The sequence below is a fragment of the Choloepus didactylus genome, chromosome 10, assembly GCF_015220235.1.
Source record: "Choloepus didactylus isolate mChoDid1 chromosome 10, mChoDid1.pri, whole genome shotgun sequence".
Taxonomy (NCBI): domain Eukaryota; kingdom Metazoa; phylum Chordata; class Mammalia; order Pilosa; family Megalonychidae; genus Choloepus; species Choloepus didactylus.
In genome coordinates this window covers 63,334,359-63,355,067 of record NC_051316.1, presented here as the reverse complement: position 1 = coordinate 63,355,067, position 20,709 = coordinate 63,334,359, and the positions used below count along the sequence as shown (strand labels likewise).

The following is a 20,709-nucleotide window of genomic DNA, read 5'->3' as shown; positions in this document are numbered from 1 at the left end:
CCAAGCTCTTTCTCCTGCAGGAGAATGAAGCAAATTCAATTAAATGAAGCAAAAAAGTGACCATTTATGATACTGAGTCAGTTGGATTGAAAGAGAAAGATCTTCAACTCAAATTTTTCAGAGGGATTGAAGGGAGGTACGGACTGTAATCCATTATCCCTTCTTTAGGTTGGGTTATGTGGAAACCAAAATACATAAATAAGAACTTAATTCACTTTGTTTTTTTAAAAAAGCTTTGCACTGCCTCTCAATTCTGAGCAGACTCATAATGTAATGTACATATTAAGATCAGATTAAATGTGAAATACAAGTGAAGTTTTTTCCTTTCTTACCAATGTCATCAGTAGCACTCAAAACAAACTAATAAGCAGTGCTAGCACATTCTGTTAAGGGGAAAATGTCCCAGTGTCTGATTTAAATCCTCAAGCTACAGTTTAAGTGGATTGTCTTGTGTACGTTCATGCATGTGTGTGTGTGTGTGTGTGTGTGTGTGTGTGTGAGTGTGTGTGAGTGTTGAGCAGCCTTAATTTATAATTCTGGTTCAAAGTTCCACTTGACCTCTGTTAGAGGGATAATGAGGGAAAAGAAGGACTTGAGAGCATAAAATTTATCAAAACAGTAATCACGTATTAGGTGGATTTTTGCTTGAGCATAGAGACTGAATAGTCTGTATGTGTATGAGTGATCTGTAACATCCAGGCTTGTTAAGATAGCACCCTACACATGCTCCAAATCTGATTTTGACTACTTTGGACACTGGAATCCTTTTATCAGTGCGTTGTTCTTTATTATGTACTTAATATATGCCCATTGTTGAAAATTCGGAAAATGCATTAAAGAAAATTAAAGGCCATGCTTACTCTGCTATAAAGATATAACCATTAATATTTTGTTCTCTGTATCACGTCTTTCTGCTTGTTGCTCTATTGCATCCCATGCATGATGCCTTGCTGTACCATGCACTGTTGGCTTCAAAACCCTCATTAGCAGTCATCAAGATTCCTTATATGTGCTAGCATACTTCTTTTTTTAAAAAAATACTGTCTTAACCCAGGTTTCCTAGAAAACAGAGCTGAAGCAGATTGTATATACTAACCCTATGCTGAAAACAAGGGGAAAGGGAAGTCAGGGTAAGCAGCAAATAAAATGGTTGTATGATTGAGTTTGTTACAGCTCCACAAGAAAATAAACCTGATTGCTCAGTTGGGTCTTGCAGATATCTGCAGGGAGAAGATGGATCTACTGTGTCTGGGAAGACTTAGGGGTGGGGTGGTATTCTAGTTTGCTAATGCTGCCAGAATGCAAAACACCATAAATGGATTGACTTTTATAAAAGGGGGTTTATTTGGTTACACAGTTACAGTCTTAAGGCCATAAAGTGTCCAAGGTAACACATCAGCAATTGGGTACCTTCATTGGAGGATGGCCAATGGTGTCCGGAAAACCTCTGTTAGCTGGGAAAGACGTGGCTGGGGTCTGCTCCAGAGTTCTGGTTTCAAAATGGCTTTCTCCCAGGGCATTCCTCTCTCGGCTGCAGTTCCTCCAAAATGTCATTCTTAGTTGCTCTTGAGGAGTTTCTCCTCTCTTAGCTTCTGCGGAGCAAAATCTGCTTTCAATGGCTGTCTTCAAACTGTTTCTCATCTCCAGCTCTTCTCTCAGCTCCTGTACATTCTTCAAAGTATCCCTCTTGGCTGTAGCAAGCTCTCTCCTTCTGTTTGAGCTTATACAGTGCTCTAGTAAACTAATCAAGGCCCATGCTGAATGGGCGGGGCCACACCTCCATGGAAATTATCCAATCAGAATTGTCACCACAGTTGGGTGGGGCACATTTCCGTGGAAACAACCTAATCTAAACGTTCCAACTTAATCCCCACTAATATGTCTGCCCTACAAGATTGCATCAAAGAATATGGCTTTTTCTGGGGGACATAATGAATTCAAACCGGCACAGGTGAGGTAAAGGAGAACAATCTCTCTGCCAGCTCCTTCCCATCTCCTGTCTTGTATTGGTCAAGATTTGCTCCATTGGATGTTAACTCCCCACACTTCCAGATTGGGTTACCAGGCCTCTCTTCATAGTCACTGCACAAACCTTGTGGGTCTCATACTCAATAGAGGCCATGCCAATACCTGGCTCTCACCTAGGGAGCAGTGGAAGTAATCAGCCCTGTTTGAAGATAGGCAATGGTGGCAGCCAAACTTCACAGCCGTGGGGACTGTGGGAACCCTCACGGGGCTGCTCCAACTAGAAAGTGGGCAACTGGTCAAGGCCTGGGAGACAGGGGAAGCATAAACTGGGCCCATCAGTGCACTGTCTTTAAATTTTATCAATTTGTTTCTTTAAAGAGCTGTGCTGCCTGTCAAGATTCTTGGCAATCACTGGCTGCCAGCTCTGTTGGGTAATGGGAATGGTGGAATGATGCCACAGTCCTGTCTCTAACCTGAGTCTGTATTTTTTTTTTTTTTTTCGCCCTGACCAGCACTTGCTCTCTCTCCACAGATTTTCTTCAGCATGCAAGGTCCAGGGAGAAGGTTTTACTTTAATTTTTTAGTTACAAAAATCCCTCCCTTATTAGAGCCTGAACTCAGATCCAGCCCTCATTACAAAGTGACATGCACTTCACATGTAACACCATTAAAAAGCCCCTCAGGTGCAGTGGTTCTGTATTTAAATATTTAACTACTTCACATTTTCCGTCCTGTGCGCTATTTACACTCTCAAAAATTTTATGCAGAAACACCTCTGACTTTTTTTCCCTCACTTGATATCTGGATGTAGTCCTTGGAAAATTCCTTATCAACATTCTTGAACTAGAGAGCACCGTGAACGCATCTGTTCTTTCCTTCAGTATTTATCTTCTGGCACCATCCCACCTCTAAAGGATATATCATAAGGAATCAGTTGTCAGATTGGAGTTAATATTACTAAAAAGAAAAACTAAATTCTAGTTTCATGAAAAGCTTTTGAAGATACTATTTTCAGATAGTTCCATGAGTTAGAATTCACTAACTTTTTGTTAAAATAGGCGTGTTGGCATGCCATAGAACTTTCCAAGATGCTTTTCTGTCTTCTCTTGTAGGTCTGAATCTCCTGGAGGGGCAGTCTCGGGCCATCACTTGGGAACAGTTTCAGATTGTAGACAATGATGACATTGGGGCAGTCCATCTAGTCACAGTTGATGGCCTGCAGCATGGACGGCTTACAGTAAGAGGTAAGTGATCAACCTTTGTAAACTAGGAAAAAAAAAGAGTATTTTCTCCAAAATCAAATCATATTTAACAGGATATATGTAGCATTTTGGAGGAGCCTAATTCTAAAGGAAATTGTCATATCCAGAAAATCTAGAGATCTTGAAATCATCATCTTTTGGGTTAGGATGCTCAAATCAGTAGGTAACCATTTATGAATGGTACCTTGCCTTTAGCTTATTAGTTGAATCTCAGTTTTCCTTTCCGGATATCATGCAGAGCACCCTGTAAATATATTCCTTAACTGACTATCTTTTCCCAATGGGGAAAAAAAAATATTTCCTCTCTGCTCTGTTTTTCAATAGTTCACTAATAATTATGTAATTAGCAGCAGGTAACATATATTTTAAAAGAAATTAGTTTACTGCTGTAATGATGGTGGTTAACAAGGTATAGCCCTAATTAAAATATTTATACTTTATGATAATAAAGGCCATTCCTTGTAAGGAGCTTAGAGGATTTAATTCAATTATTTTCTTGTTTTGCCTAATTGTATAGCAGAAAGAGAACTCTTACTTAACATCATTTGTAATTAGGGAATTCTGAAACTAAAAATAAAATGATAAATCCATGATAAATTCCCTTGCCTAATCCAGAACTGCTTAAGCCTAGATTTATCCATCAGGGCTCGTGTTCAGCTGCCTATAAGGCAACCCAGCTACAGTGACTTAACAATTAAAGACTCATTTTCCTCAAGTGACAAGTTTCCCAGAGGTAGGCATTCCATGACATGATGTTGGCAGACTCTTTTCCGCTTTGCCGGTAGTCTCAAGATGGCGCCTACACCTCTAGGCATCGGGTTTACATTTGAGGCAGGAAGAAAGATAGGGAACAGTGAAAAAACACATGCCATCCAAGTTTGCCCTTTTTAACTGAAACCATTTAAGTTTTCCCAGCAGTCCCATACAACATCTTATATCTCCTTTCCAGACTCTGTCACATGGCTACCCCTTGATGCAAGGGAGTCTGAGATGCAAAGTGAAGCAATGTCATTAATACTATAAAAATGAAATGGGGAGTGGTAGCCCATAATGCAATGGTGTTCTAGGCTCAGAAGAGGTAGAAAATACTACTGACATTTATTAAGCATTTATTTTGTGCCTGCTACTGTGCAAAGCGTTCTACATACTTGATTTCATTTATCTTACATCGGCTTTCTGAGAAGAGAAACCATCATTATGCCCATTTTACAAATGGGGGCCCTGCGACTTAGAGCTAAGATAAATTGACTTGTCTAGAGTTGTGTATCTTGCAAGTGCCAGTAGTGGGATTTGAACCCAGGCTATATGATATGGGAGTTCTAGCATTAGCCTTTAAGCCAATAGTTCTCAAATTTAACCTGGAGGCTTAAGAAAACACAGATTTTGGGGACTCACCCTCAGAGTTTTTGGTTTAGTAGGTCGAGGGAAGGACATGCAAATTTGCATTTCTAACAATTTCCCATATGGTGCTGATGCTGCTGATTCAAGACCACACTAAAAACCATTCCTCTAAGCAGTGCTGTTACAGAGGGATGACAATTCTGAGTTGAAGAATAAATAGCATTTATTGTAGGCTTACTATTGTTTAAGTGCTCTCATCCTTACTGTGGAATATGAAATAGGTATTTTTATCCTTGTTTTATAGCTGAGTCTCAAATAAATTAAGTACCTTGCCCAAGGCCACATAGCTAATAAATGTTAAAGCTAGTATTCAAAATCAGGTCTGTTACCATATGACCCAGCAATTCCACCAGCAATTCCATGGAAGAAAAAATGTATGCCCACATAAAAACTTATACACACATGTTCCTAGCAGCTCTGTTCACAAGAACCAAAAGGTGGAAGCAGCACAAATGTCCATATTGCAGTGTTCATTCTGCAATGGAATATTATTCAGCCAAAAGGGAATGATGTACTAATACATGCTACAATATGGATGAACCTCAAAAACATTATGCTAAGAGAAAGAAGCCAGATAGAAAAGACATGTATTGTATGAATTCATTTTTATGAAATATCTAGATTAGGTAAATCCATAGAGATAGAAAGCAGATTAGTGGGTGCCAAGAGCCAGGGAAAGGGGGAGTAGAGAGTGACTACTTAAGGGGTATGGAGTTTCCTTCTGGGGTGATGAAAATGTTTTAGAACTAGATAGAGGTGATAGTTGTACAACATTGTGAATGTACTGAATGCCACTAAATTGTATACTATAAAATGGTTAATTTTACATTATGTGAATTTTACTTCAATTTTTTAAAAAAATTAATAAAGAAAAAACACAAGGTCTGGCCCACTGAACAACCTTCTGTTTCTCAGGTGAGGGAAGCATTGGCTGCACCACTTTTCTTAATACCCTCTCCTCTAGTGATGCTTTCACTATAGCTGCTGCTTCTGTGCTCCCTTGTTCAAGGAGCTCCATCTCTGCTCTCTCCGTCAGGGGGGAAAGGATTTCTCTTTACTGTTGCTGACCTTCAGGCTGGAGCTGTTCGCTATCATCACGATGACAGTGACTCCACCAAAGACTTTGTGGTCTTCCGGATATTTGATGGCCAGCACAGCATCCGCCACAAGTTTCCCATTAACATCTTGCCCAAAGATGATAGTCCCCCATTCCTCATAACCAATGTTGTGATTGAACTGGAGGAGGGGCAGACCATATTAATCCAGGGTTCCATGCTGAGAGCTTCAGACATGGACTCTAGTGATGACTACGTCTTCTTTAATATCACAAAACCACCTCAGGCTGGAGAAATCATGAAGCAGCCAGGGCCAGGACTGATAGGTAAGTTTGGGGCATTTAGGATACTTTGGAATTTACTCTTTCACAGAGAACTTTTTGTGTATCCATATGGGTTTGCTGAAATTGTGTCCGACTGTGTGCTAAGGTGGACATGAATTTTATGAGGTAAGATACTATCATTATTCACATTTTCTAGATGGGGAGCCTGAGACATGGAGAATTTAGGCTTTGTCCAAGGTTAAGCATATAGAATGTATTATTATGCTATGAAAAGTTAAAACTGCCAAACAGGGTTATAGAACGAATAAGTCTGAAGGGGGGTGTTTGGCCTATTCTAGATTATTGATAAAATAATTTCATGAGTTACATTTTATTACAAGCATTTCATAACTGCTTCTTGAAGTAGATCAGGAGTTTGGCGAAATAGGGATCACGTAGTTATTGTTAATTTTCTATGTTTGGAATAAGACTATGCTTTGTAAAAAAATTTTTGTAATGTGGTTTTTTCCACATATTAAGACAAGTGCAACTATTCTAATTTTTTCTGATTTATCAGATATAATCGTTGATAAAAGCACTTAATGGTGATTCCTTGGATATATACAACTAGGTGGAGAAGAATTTTGGAGATAAACCTAATATCATTGTACCCCAACATGTAGTAGAATCTTACAAAAGCATGTGGTGTTTTGGGTACCCAACAGGCTATCCTGTCCCTGGGTTTCTTCAGAGGGATCTGTTTAATGGGATCATTTACTATCATCATTTTGGTGGAGAAATCTTTGAAGATTCTTTTGAATTTGTCCTGTGGGACAGCCACGAACCTCCAAATCTCTCAGTGCCTCAGGTAAGAGACCAGCTTTGAATGTTTTTTCAAGGTCATGTCCACAGATATTAATTCTGGGAGATTTTATTGGAAACTACATGAAAACGTGTTTTATATATCTAAGTTTGAGAAACAATGGCTTAAGCAAAATTAATTAGATTTCTTTACAAAGGACTACTCAGACATTTACTTTTCTAAAGAGTTTTGTAGATTTCCGTGTATGTGGTATTTTCAAGATTATTTAACCATGTGACCCTTTTTTTTACTGACCATCTCACAAAATTTACTTGCTTTATTACACTCAAGAAACCATTATTTTTATGTATTTTGTAATGATTAATGTGTAGGCTCTGGAGTTAGACTGTGATTTCTTCCTGACCAACACTAATTAACTGGTTAATCTGTGCCTCAGGTTCCTCACCTATAAAACAGGTAATAATAGAAACTTCCTTATAGAGTTATGATGAGGGTAAAGTAGATAATGCATATAAAGTACTAAAAACATTCTGACACATGGTAAACAATAAATAAATTAGCTATTATTTACTGTTCATTTGAAGATCCCAGAGTTTTACTTAAAAGAGGTTTACCTTAAAAGAGAAAAAATTTAAATATTTAGAATGCAGAAGTAGATTTAAGCAACCATTCTCATATAGGAATTAGAAAAAACAAAATCAGTGTAGGGTATGGACGGCAATAAAAGGGCAGGCTCCTTGTAAAAGGAGAGTGGTTGATGGGAGGGATAGAAAAAAGACTGTTAAATTTAACTGATGCCTTTTATGTGTAATACTTTTTGCTAGGCATTTTGCATCTACCATCTTGGAAGTTAGCATGTGCATGGATCCAAGCAAATCTAGAACCTGCTAAAGAAAAACTACTTAAAGCCGGTGTCCTATTGGCAATATAATGTTTTCTCGTAAGGTCATTGTTGCTGACACAAACAAATGCATAGATGACTGAGCTAGACATCTGTTGGCCAAGATGAAGATCATGGAAGGGGATGATCAGGAATAATGATATCAGAGAGGCCAAAAACTGAAGGAAGTGGGTGAACTGTATTAAAAGGGAATGAAGAAGGAATGAGAAAACTCTCAGTTCATCTGCTTGTTGACTGACAAATGAACTTTATAAATAACAGACCTCTCTTTTCCTCAATGTACTATATGCTATTTCTAGATTAAAATTTGCTTGAGACCTTAGTTGATTTGATAATCCAAAATAGCAAATATTATAGGATTTATTTCTAAATCTTCTGTTAAGATAGATCAAACCGAGTTATATTTCTGACAAGACTACCATATTACATGCCTTTTTAAAAATGGAAAGCTCAGGACTTCTTTTTCCTTATCCTGCTGATATATATTTTATAGATCATATTTTTCATGCAGACAAATAAAATGTCAGCTTCTTTTACAGTAAGGACCATGATAATGAAACTTTATTGAAAGTGAATTATTTATAAATCTAGGCAAGTAAGTCATACTAAATTCTGTAGATCCATTTATAAGTTTATTTCCTATGATGGGTAGGTTTCTAAAGAAAAAATCATGATCATATTTTCCTCTGCTTTCATCTTCTTAATCTTTTTTGCGAGAGAGTTCTACATACTTCTCCTAAATATTTCTCTGGCTCAGTATTCTGTACCTACCTTTCTACCTGACATCTCTGCATGGACATCTTACCACAATTTAAACTCACCATTTAGTATATTTCCAAAAAAACTTGCACAAAATCACTGCAGCTAGAATCTCTAAAATCATCCCTGTCCCCCTTCTCTCCCTAATTTCTACATAGCCAGGCAGTCAGCAAGTCTTACTAAATCTGCTTGATGAAATTTCTTTTATCTATCTCTACGTTGCTTTGGTTCCGGCCTTCGTCCTTTCTGGACTAGATTATCCTCAGAATCCCTCATGTAGCCTCTTAAGAGTGACAGATATCAGCCACCTCCTTGTAAATGGGGACAACTAATCCTACTGATATGGCAGCTATGTTTAGTAGAATCCACCCAGTGTCTATTTTCAGCCCATTCTCTCTCTTTGGGGATACGGTAGCTTTAGCTGAGTTCCTCTCCTGACTAGGGACCTGCTCTCAGCTACTCCAGGAATCCTTCTCTGTCACCTCCATTCCACAGTCCCAGGCCGGGTCGGCTGGTCCTTTTTCATGCTCGGGCATCTTCACATATCTTTGTTGTGGAACTTACGTCTTATGAGGCCATTTGTTTGTTTTATTGGATTAATTTTGAGCTCGTGGACTACATCTCCATATCCTCAGACTTAGTACCTGACTTTTGTTGGTCCCAAAATGAACTCTGGTTCTTTTCAAATTTTATTGAAATTAGGAAGAAATAAGAAGAGCCCAACATCTGATTAGGAAATGGAGAAGGAGTGAGATTGGGAGGTAAAAAGTTTAAAGCTTTATTTTCAGAGTTTCTAGGGATTGGTTGTGCATATCAACAAAACAGTGTTTTATGTGTGTGTGCTGGTAATTTTACATTATAAATGCTGACATTATCATGGAATTTTTTAAGGGACTTAAATGATCATCTAGTCCATTTGAGGATTGCACCGTCAATTTGGACAAGTATCTAATCATGGCCTACAAATAAAAATATATATAAAATATTCAATAAAATATTTAACTTTCAGTTATTCAACTAAAAGTCCAGAGAAGATGGTTGCGTGATGGTAGCTTTTGTGATCAGAAAGTTCCATGGTGTTCTGAAGCTTAAGCTCAGCCTCAGAATTGTTAAGTCTGTACCCTTAGAACACTTCCTTTCATAGAGGCAGAAACCCAGGATCTTCTCGTGTTAGAGCTACTTTAATTAAGCAGGAAGCAGGGTGCACAAGAAGGTGGTGCCCCTTAACTCCCTCATCCTTCTCCATTAAATACTCCTAGTGAGAGATCTGCCAACACATTAACAAAATATTTAATTATCAGCAAGAAATCCCGTTGGTCTTTCTTTCTTGGTAGCCATGACTGTCATCGAATAAAGCCTCACTCTCCCAATTTGCTTTTTTTCTTTAACTTTTTATTTTGAAATAATTTCAAACCTATAGGCTACTTGCAAAAATATTACAAACCCCATACAGAGAACTGCAACATATCCCCATCCCACCCCCAGATACCTAGACCCATCAGTTTCATCTTGCCATCCTTGCTCTATCTATCTATCTCTCTCTCTATCATCTATTTATCTATCATCTATCTGTCTTATCTATCTTTTTATCTATCTATCCATTCGTCTGTTCTCCAGATATTTGAGAGCAGGTTTCATACATCTTACTCCTTGAACATATAATACTTCCATGTATATTTCCTAAGAACAAGAATATTCACTTATGTAATAACCTTAAATGCAGTTGTCAAGTTCAAGAAAGTGAATGTTGATATAAAGCCTACATTCTATATTCAATTTTTTTCTTCTGCCCCAGTAATGTCTTTTAAGCCTTACCTCTATCATTCTTAGATCCCATCCAGTCTCATGTATTGCATTTGATTGTCATTATCTCTTGTTTTGCTTTCTTTGTGTGTGTGTGTGAAGAAATAGATATTTTTCAACATAAATCTTAACATCTCAACCCCTCCCAAGCATACCATTCAGTGGTGTTAATCACATTCACAATGCTGTAGTATCCTCACCACCTTCTATTACTAGAACTTTTATTTCACCCCAAACAGAAACACTGCACTCATTTTGCATTAACTCCTCATTGCCCTGACCCCACCACCACCCAGTAATCTGCACTCTACTTTCTGCCTCTATGAGTTTCCATATTCTCTAATATTTTCTTTGTGGTTACCATAGGGCTTAAATTTAACATCCTAAATCTGTAACAATCTCATTTGCTTTGATACCAACTCAACAACTTCAAAAGCATGCATAAACTATGTTCTTGTCACTCAGCTCCCTAAGACCCTGCTCATATTTTTCCATTTTTTTCACCATCTGTTCTTTTGTGTGTATGAATTCGAATGACCTGTCTTCCAGTTCACTGATCCTTTCTTCTGCCTGTTCAAATCTACTATTGTGTCCCTCCATTGTGTTTTTCATCTCCTCCACTGTGGCCTTCATTCCCATGAGTTCTGCCATTTGTTTTTTTAAGTTTATGAATTCTTCTTTATGGTCAGCCAGTGTCTTCTTTATATCCTTCAGCTCTTTTGCTATATCTTCCTTCATTTCATCAAATTTATTTAGCATTAGTTGCCTCCACTCCTGTGTCTCAGCTGAGCTATTAGTTTGTTCCTTTGGCTGGTCCATGTTTTCGTGTTTCCTGGTATGGCTTGTTATCTTAAGTTGTCTAGGCATCTGATTCTCTTGATTAGTTTATTTTGGAGCTTGTTTTCTGTCTTTTACCTAGTGGTTTTCTTGTTGGTTGGCTTTGTTCTCTGGCCTCTGTTATTCAGTTCAACTTATTCTAGACCTCTAACTTAGGTTCCATTTAGTTGATCAGAATTTTTCCCCTCTTGTTTTTTCTGTTTCTTGCTCTGCCTCTATGTAACCTTTTTGTGAGTGGGTCTCCTCAGATATGGTCGACCCTAGTCAGATTTCCCAGTCTAGTGAGGCCCAGGTCTCATTGGGAGGGTATGGAGTTTTCCTGAGAATGAGACCCTCCTATGAGGCCTTTAGAATTGGTGCTTTTCCTCTCCTGTCCAGCAGGTGGCGCTGGCCAGTCCGCAGCTCCCCCACCAGTGTAAGGAGGTATGGAGCCTTTAGTTCTCCTGGTGACTCTGATCCTGTCGGGGGCGTGGCTGACTGAAGCTGGAATCTGAATTCCAGCCCCTGGGGTCTGAATTCCCAGAAGGAGGACTGCCAGTTTAGCTGGGCCTCCCTCCACTCTCCCAATCCTCAGAACTCCAGTTGTCTCTCAGGGGCACTATTCCCTTCTCCTCTCTCCTCTTTGGGGCCTCTTCAGGTAGATTCCTTGGTCAGCCTGAGTTGCCAATTAAAGACTGGGCTGGAGGCCTTCAGTAGTGAATACAGAATTCAAAGACACTATGGGTACTCTGTCTCCCCTCAAGCCCAGCCTAGTCCCTCAACCTGGGCTTTCCGATAGAAAATAACCACATATATTACTTTTAGATTTAAAAAAAAAAAAAGTAGAAAAGAAATCAAGAAAAAGAAAAAAGGAAAAAAAAAAAAAAGAGTCTCTTTTAAAAGTCTTTCCCCAGGCTGGAAGTTTTGTCAGTGTCAGAATAGAGCATTTAAAGATATGCTTTGGGCTATTGTCTGGCGGGGGGCTATTGAAATGCAAAAAGATAAGGGATCAGTGAGAAGCCAGAAGGGACAAAATGTAAGGGAAAAAGAATGGCTTTTTTGGAGTCTGGGAATGGGTGCCCACTTTTACATGCCCCCACTTCTTGGAGCCCAGCCCTTCTTTAGCACCCCAGCTCCCAAAGTTAGTTAATTACTTTGTTAATTAATTCTGCAGTTGAGGCTGGGTTGAGCCTCCCTTCTTGCCCTCAGCAGATTGCTGTTTTTTGGTTTTTTTTTTCCCCCCTTTCAGGGAGCCAGCAGCAAGAGAGTCTGTGAGGTCTGGGTGGGGAGGGGCGCCAGACCCCTGGTCCGGGGAACTTACAATGTTCGCTGCGATCCCAGCTTTTTCTCCAATTCCAAACTTGTGTCCAATGTGTGACTGGTTACTGGAGACCCCGAAAACACTGTTTCATATAGTTCTTGGGTAATTGCCAGCTGCTCTAGGGGAGAGATGAAATTCTGCTCCTCACCACTCCGCCATCTTGCCCCGCCTCCCTAAACTATGTTCTTATACCCCTCCATCCACCCCCCAAGTTTATGTAGCTCTAGTCTCAAATTACATGTTTATACATTATAAGCTCCAAATCATTGATTTATCATTACATTTTATGCATTTTCCTTTTAGATATTGTAGGAAGTAAAAAGTGGAGTTACAAAGAAAAAATACAATCCTACTGGTATTTATATTTACCCATGTCATTATCATTACTGTAGATCTTTATTTATTTATGTGGTTTCATTCAATGGTCTAATACCCTTTTCTTTCAACCTGCAGAACTCCATTTTGCATTTCTTCTAGTCTGATCTAGTGGTGATAAACTCTCTCAGCTTTTGTTTATCTGGAAATGTCTTAATCCCTCTCTCATTTTTGAAAGACAGTTTGGCTGAATACAGAATTCTTGCTTGGCAATTTTTTGCTTTCAGCACTTTAGATACGTCTTCCCACTGCCTTCTCACCTCCATGGTTTCTGATGAGAAATCAGAACTTAATCTTATTAAGACTTGCTTGTATATGACATGTTGCTTCTCTCTTGTAGCTTTCAGAATTCTCTCTTTATCTTTGGTATTTGACATGGTGTAAGTTTAATATTTTTCCCTGTTTGGAGTTGAGTATGTATATTTATGTCTTTGGAAACTTGGAATGTTTTTAGCCATTATTTCTTTGAGTATTCTCTCTACCCCTTTCTCTCTGTCTTCTCCCTCTGGGACTTCCACAGTGCATGTATTGGCAAGTTTCATAGTGTCACCCACACGTAACTCAGGCTCTGTTCACTTTTCTTCCTTTCCTCTTTCTGCTCCTCAGATAGGTTGATTTCACTTGACTTATCTTCAAGTTCACTGATTTTCTGCCAGCTCCAATCTGCTGTTGAACTCATCTAAGGAATTTTAAATTTGTGTTTGCTTCCTTTTTATAATTTCCATCTGTCTTTTGATATTCTCTTTGTGTTCATCTATTGTTTGTCTGATTTCCTTTAGCTCTTTGAGCATATTTGGTACCATTTTTAAAAGTCTGTGTCTGGAATGTCCCAGGTCTGATCCTCCTCATTGATGGTTTCTAATGTTTTAATCTTCTCCTTTTTCTGAGCCATCACTTCCTATTTCTTTGTATATTTTGTATTATTTTGTTGAAACCTGAACATTATGATATTTACACTTGAATTTAGACTCTGAGGTGTCTTTTTAAAGCTTGTATCCAGCTAGTGTTATGACAGAACTTTCCCTGAATACTAGGAGCAAAAAAATAAAAAAATAAAAAGAAGAAGATGATGAAAAAGGGAAAAAAGGAAAAAAAAGAAAACACCTTTTCCAGTCTTTTCATTTTGACTTGTGCAGGTGGTGTTCTCCTTTAGGACTTATCCATGCCATAAATTTGGAGAAATAGCTCTAGGCCCAAGCAGTCCCCTTAATCATTTTTGCACATGTGTTTTGTCTTGGGCAGGTGCACCTGGTCCTAGGAATTCCCCCTTTTATGTGGATTTGGCTGTCTCCTCCTCCACAGGAAAGTTTTCTCATGGCTCTGGGCACCACACTGTATGCCCTACAGCCACCAAGTCCTTGCCCCAGGCAGCACAACTTGACTACTCTCCCACAGTGTTCCATGGAAGAGTTCAGTGACCACCTTCTACACACAGGGCAAGTTCTCAGACCGCCACCAGACAAATTGGGCCAGACATATATGCTCTCAGTATATGCACTAGGGTTACTCTGTTCTATCCTGCACTGGGACCCGGGATCCACACTGAGAGTGCTAGCCAGCTCCCTGATGTGCTGGTGAGGAGATGGGGACCGGCCAGCCAGTGCTCAAGGAGATCCTACTACTTTTAAGTTTCCTTTTTCTTGATTCAGTCCTTGCCCTGTTACTGCAATCCTTGATCTCTTTTCTGGAGCCTTGAGAAAGATGTTTCTGCCAGTTCTTGCTGTTTGTTCAAATCTTCTGTACAGAGGGGGAACACTGAAGCTTCTCACTCTGACATCTGGATTGGGGTGTGGTCACCCAATTTGCTTTTGAAAAAATTTCCTTCTTTATCCTACTTCGTAGAGGTCTTTATACAGCTTAAGTCTTAAGACACCTTCAACCAGGAGAGATTAATGTTAGAAGTAAAATGGAGGGTGGAAAAAAAAAGATAGAAGAGAGAATCACAAAGAGAACTGGAAAATGGAGAAATAAAGGAGGTGGAAGCCACAAAGACCAGTGGCTGAAGAGGAGGGGACTGATGAATGTCTGGAGAGTAACCAGATGAGTATGCAGCCTCCCTGGGCTCAGATCAGAGCCTGAGATGGGCAAGACCATATTGGATGTAGTTCCTGAGGGTGAGGAATAGCACTGGCTAGGATCCGCAGAGGCTGCAAGATAATGAGCAGCAGGAATCAGAGCTTGAGGCAGAGACAAAATCAAGAACTCTGACTTACAAGAAACTCAGACACCAGGATGCATATTGTGACCTGATTCTGAGGGTCAAGGTCAGCCTTTGTCATTTTATCTACTGATTTATCATTTTACATTTTGATTCCCTAAAAGTCTGTCTGTGGGGTATGTGACCACAAATAGGCTTGGAGAGAAGTGGGGGAAGCCTGCAAGTAAGAGCCTAGTGGTTGCTTTGAACACTAGTCTTCAACTGTTTGCCTGGTGTTTTAGCTTCCCATCTGCTAAAACAAACACCATACACTGGGGATTTATTGGCTGACAGTTTCAGGGGTTGGAGGGCTTGCTTCCTCCAGGGGTCAGCAGCTGGCAATCTTTGGGTTTCCTTGGCTTTTCTGTCATATGGCAATGCACATGGCAGCATCCTTTCCTTTCTCTTTCAAGCTCCGTTGACTTCCAGTTACTGGATGTGTCCCATGCCAATTTCCTATGCTTACAAGGACCTCAGCCATATTGGATTAAGGCCCATGCTCATTCAGTTTGGGCACACCTAACTAATAACACCTTCAGAGGTCCTATTTACCCACAGGACCAGGACTTGGAACCTGAACACAGCAATTGAGGAGACTACGATCCAGTCCCCACCCTCTGGGAACTGGGGTTTAATAACACCTTTGCTAGAACCAAATTCCAGTATAATGAGAATACATTATTTCTCTGTGGAGTTTGATAAAATAGGATTTTTTTTCCACCCACAGACACACACAGTAACTGTTTGTACATGCATCAATATGTAAAGACACATCAACTTAGATAGTCATAAAGCATGTTGAAAAATGTGCCCACCAAGAATTACTGCAGGGTATACAAAAGCATGCCTAAACATTCTTTTTTACACAAAGAACACATTAGAGAATAAATTAGCATGGAAAATGGTCTCTTTGAAGGCCACAATAACTATTGTTTCTTTATTAAATCCAGTTTTTCAATTAAGTAGAGGCTCGCTGATCCTCACTATGGCTAGGAGGTCCCATAGAGATTTTCTGAACTTTGTAGATTAGCAAAATACTATAATTGGGGGGAAAAAAATCATGACACTTACTCCAGGAGACTGGAGAAATGACTGCCATTGTGTTCCTTTACTTTGATAACTGGCTTTAGTTTTTAATTATTGAAACACTTCATAGTTATCAAAAAACTTCTTAATGCTATATACTTTCATAAAAGTGATGAAAGGATGGTGCCAGGGAATTAATTCATTGAGCACCTATTAAATCCCAGGTAATTCCTGTGTTTTTAGCTTTCTCGTTTGATCCTGACTACACCTCACTAAAATAGCCATCATTATTATTCCCAATATAGGGAGAAAAATACTGAGACACAAAGAGATGAGTTTTCCCCAGGGAACACAGCTTGTAGAGGGTAGAGCTGATGTTCCAGTGTTTCTCATACCATAGCAAATCTTGACCATGTTTTGGATTTTGCTCTGTATGTCAATTTAAAAAAGACTTCTCATCATTTTTAAATTGGGTATTGTGAGCACTATTATTGTAGACAAAATTGACATAGTTGATCTGTGCTTCAGTGACAACAACAATAAAATAAACTAAAACCAGAGTAAGAATACTCTGTAAAAAGCTTGTAAAAAGACCCATGAAACCAGGCAAATGTACCTTTCCCAGGGAGAGATTGTAATTGCTTTCTCTCAACCAATCATGGATTATTATAAAAAAGTAAAAATGATGATAATAGTTTTTTGGCCTCTAGCATGATACAAACCTGTGAATGTGGTTTTAAGAATTTTTAAAATCACAAACTGGGCATGATGAATCATTCACTTAGCAAACATTCATGAAATGCCTCTTACATACAAAATACTGTGCCACCTGTTGTGGAAATATAGAGATGAGCGTAATACTTATTGAGCATCAACTATACACCAGGCAATTTATCTGCATAGTGATATTTGATGTGTTATCCTTAATTTACAAATAAGACAATTACACTCAAGAAGTTGAGTAACCTATTCAGGATTATATAGCTAGTAAGTGGTATGCTCAGGATTTTAACTTCTTTGTTCACCACTAAATTCCGCGTGATTTGCACTATACCACGATCTTGCTCTCAAGTAACTTTCAGTCTAGGAGAGAGACTGACACAGAAACCACTAGCCAAAAATATAAGACAATGAAATAAAAATGCTTATTTAGGGATAAGCAAAATGCAGTAACAATTAATTCCAACTGAGAAATTGGGGATTTCATAGAAGAGCCTTAAAGGCTGAGAAGGGCTTAGATTGCTGGAGAAAGCAGAGCATTCCAAATTGAAGAAATACCATGATCCAAAGCACAGAGGCATACTTGGGTCAAGGGTATGATCAGTTGGGTCTAGCTAGCTTGCAGGATTAATGCTAAAAGGCAGTAGAAGGTAAGGTTGAAAATCCATTGTGTTCAAACTGTGGAAGGTCTCAGATGCTATGCTAAGGCATTTGGATAATTGTATATACCTCCTGGGTTGTTAAGATTTTTGAGAGTATGAGTGACCTGATGTATCCATTTCCTAGGGCTGCCATAACCAAGTACCACAAACTAAGTGTCTTAAAACAATAGGATTTTATTGTCTTACAGTTCTGGAAGCTGTAAGTCCTGAATCAATATGTCTCATGTGGCCAAGCTCTCCTCCAAGAGCCCCAGGGAGGGAGCCCCTTCCCTACCTCTTCAAGATTCTCGTAGCCCCAGGCATTCCTGGACTCTGACAGTATAACTCCAATCTCAGTCTCTGCCTCCAGATGCCCTTTTTCCTTCTGTGTGTCTAGGTCACTGTCTGTGCTTCCGTCTTTGCAGGGTCTTCTCTCTGTGTCGCTTCTCCCCTTCTTACAAGGACATCAGTCATTGGCTTGGGGACTTCCCTAATTCAATTTGACTTTATCTTAGCTAATCACATCTTCAAAGACCCTATTTCCAATAAGGTCACATTCACAGTACCCTCAGGGGTTAGGACTTGAACAGATCTTTTTGGTGGACACAATTCAGCCCATAAGACGAGATTTGACTTTCTTTTTAAGATAATGGTGGAGGTATGAAAAGCCTAGATTAGCTATCAGAGTTAGGACTAACAGTCAGAAAGCAGTTGCAGTAAACTAAAGAAGACATTATGGGAGTTGGAGCTAGGCCAGTAACGTGGAAATGACTCTTGAGGGTAAGGGGTGAGTTATCGTCCCTGTAAAAGAAATTTTATAGGTGGAAATTCTGGGACTTGGTGACGTGTTATGTATGGATAGAAGAGGAACTAAAAGTTATGTCAGTTTCTAGAATCAATGACTAAGTGGAGGGAGGTGCTAGAGAAAGCACAGGTTGTTGATAGAAGAGAGATGTAACAATAAAATGAGGAATGTATTTTGTGTATTATCTGCCATTTCAATAGCACCCATCACTGGATCAACTGTAATTATGATAATTATATTCTTATAATATAATATAAAATGGGTGGAGAATATTCCATCTTTGGTTCACGCTCTCAATATCTCCTGAATCATTTCATTAGAACTATATTATGAATGATATCATTATGAATGATAGGTTTTGAAAATTATCTTAACTGTGACTAGGAGATGGGAGCGGGGGTGTGGGGGTGGAATTCTCTTTGGTATCTTCTTGGTATATCAGATTAATGATATATATTTTTTCATTCCAGGTTGTGATATTCCATATCACACCAGTAGATGACCAGCTTCCAAAAGAGGCTCTTGGAGTTTCTCGGCATTTGATTGTCAAGGAGACTGAGGTGGCCTATATAACTAAGAAACATCTACATTTTATAGACACAGAATCATATGACAGGGAGCTGCTCTACACAGTAACAGATCCTCCATTTTTCTCCTCCAGCCCCAGGTATCTCTTAGGTGTCATCCCTTGGGCTATTATTTGAGGGTTGTGTTCTAGGACTGAAGAGTTGAAAGTGTCTGTATATAGTATGATGGTTCAATTGCTTTGTTGGTCAGACATGAACTTGTACTTTTAGCTCGAGCTTATCTCATAGCTCCCTTCAAAAGTTTTATTAATTGGTAAATGACCTTTAGCTTGTGGTGTCTTCAACTTAGGTAGGTTTAAAACAGCATTTAATCCTTTTTTTATAAATAGAATTTTTTTTCTTTTTAGTAAAATTTATTGAGGGCTTCATAACATTATTTTTAGATATAGGCCATGAAATTGTCACATTCTTTGACCCCAATCCACAAAATTGGCATGAGTATACCTTAGAGTATTGCCATGTACGTGATAGCAAGGAAATGTTTTTAGGATGAGAATAACAATTCCATTGAGGATGTCAAAGCAGAAAATTCTGTACATACTTATTACAGTCATGATGGGATTGGCATTAATGATATCGGACTCAAGGCCAAAACCTCCAACATAAAGAGGAAATATAAAGATGGAGCATGTGATTTCTTCCTACAATGAGACCTTTTAGTTTTGGAAATTTTGATTGTCTATTTGATTTACTTTTTCTTACTTGGAATATTAGGTGATATGTTCTCTCATATTTCTGTGTAGACACTTGGATGCTGGGAAAGTATTCATGGTGGACAGCATACCAAAGCTAACCAAAAATCCTGCAGCTGTGGGGCTGAGGTCATTTACTCAGGTATGATAATATGCTAAAATATTGACAAATATGATGTCGGTGTCCTCTGAAAAGGTGTGACTTTCCTAGTGTTGCAATCAAGAATGATTGCCATTTACATCTGTCCCAAATGGTTGATGTCTTTATTCTTCCTGCCTGCACATTTCTGTTTAGCAGGCAGCATCTATTTGAAAATGCTCGACCAAGCTGGATATGGTTTCAAAATCTTGTCATGGTTCAATCTGCCTTTTGCATTGTTTTGCAAGCAGTGAGACTCTGATTTGGGGACCCAGTGCATAAGTCTTTATTCTACCAATATCCGACTACCTTCCAAAATCCTTCCTCAGCCCTTTGCCTACTCCTGTGGACTCTGCACTGAAGACCCCACAGGGGTCACTGTAATGGTGATGAGTGCTTGGACAGCAGCTACCTTTGTGGTTTTCAGACTAGTTATGTCTAACTTCACTGTAGTTAGAGTTTGTAAAGGACTATGTCAACCCCATGTGATAAGTGCTATTATTTTATTACTGTATTTTTTTACAGATAAGGAAACAGGGGCCTAACACAGCTACTATCCCATGGAGCTGGGTGAAAAAACAAGTCTCCTGTCTTTCATAGGTTGAGTGGCTTCAAGCACTTGAATCCATGGAAATTTACTTAATTTCTTTATCCCTTTCTTATTGGCAGAAAATGTAATTTATAAAATAGATCTTTTTGGAATCTTCATATTGATGATGGCGACATTTACAATGTTCAATATCAGTTAACACAGTGGTTCACTTGGACCTAGATCTCTGAAATTTCTGATGCTTGCAAATCTGTACCCACATGTCCATCTTGGTTTGCTTTGCTTTGCAGCATGCTGTGAACTATAGGAAAGTGGCCTATATGCCACCCATGGAAGATATAGGTCCCCACCTCTGTCATGTCCAGTTTACATTTTCCGTCAGTAACCAACATGGTGGCACTTTGCACGGGATCTGCTTTAACATTACAATTCTTCCAGTGGACAATCAAGTTCCTGAGGTATGTACACTGTCTGTTATGGAGGAAGAAAAGGAGTCAGGACCCAAGGAAAGTGAAAAAAGATTTCCTGGAAATGGCAACTTGTCTTTAGGTTCTTTTTAAGAGTTTTTTTTCCCAGTTACAGTGTAGATTTAAAAAAACAAAAAC

General features: G+C 39.0%; 1 protein-coding gene across 1 annotated transcript in view; it reads left to right on the top strand.

The window, feature by feature from the left end:
- LOC119505530 (FRAS1-related extracellular matrix protein 1-like) overlaps positions 1-20,707 on the top strand; it is a 38,264-nt gene extending 17,557 nt beyond the window's left edge. Inside the window, exons 7-12 of the mRNA XM_037798355.1 lie at positions 3,081-3,212; positions 5,668-6,012; positions 6,675-6,817; positions 18,607-18,803; positions 19,467-19,557; positions 20,395-20,707. Coding sequence (XP_037654283.1) covers positions 3,081-3,212; positions 5,668-6,012; positions 6,675-6,817; positions 18,607-18,803; positions 19,467-19,557; positions 20,395-20,664 — 1,178 coding nt within the window. The 3' untranslated portion in view covers positions 20,665-20,707. The remainder of the gene's footprint in view (positions 1-3,080; positions 3,213-5,667; positions 6,013-6,674; positions 6,818-18,606; positions 18,804-19,466; positions 19,558-20,394) is intronic.
- Positions 20,708-20,709: the final 2 nt, after the last annotated feature.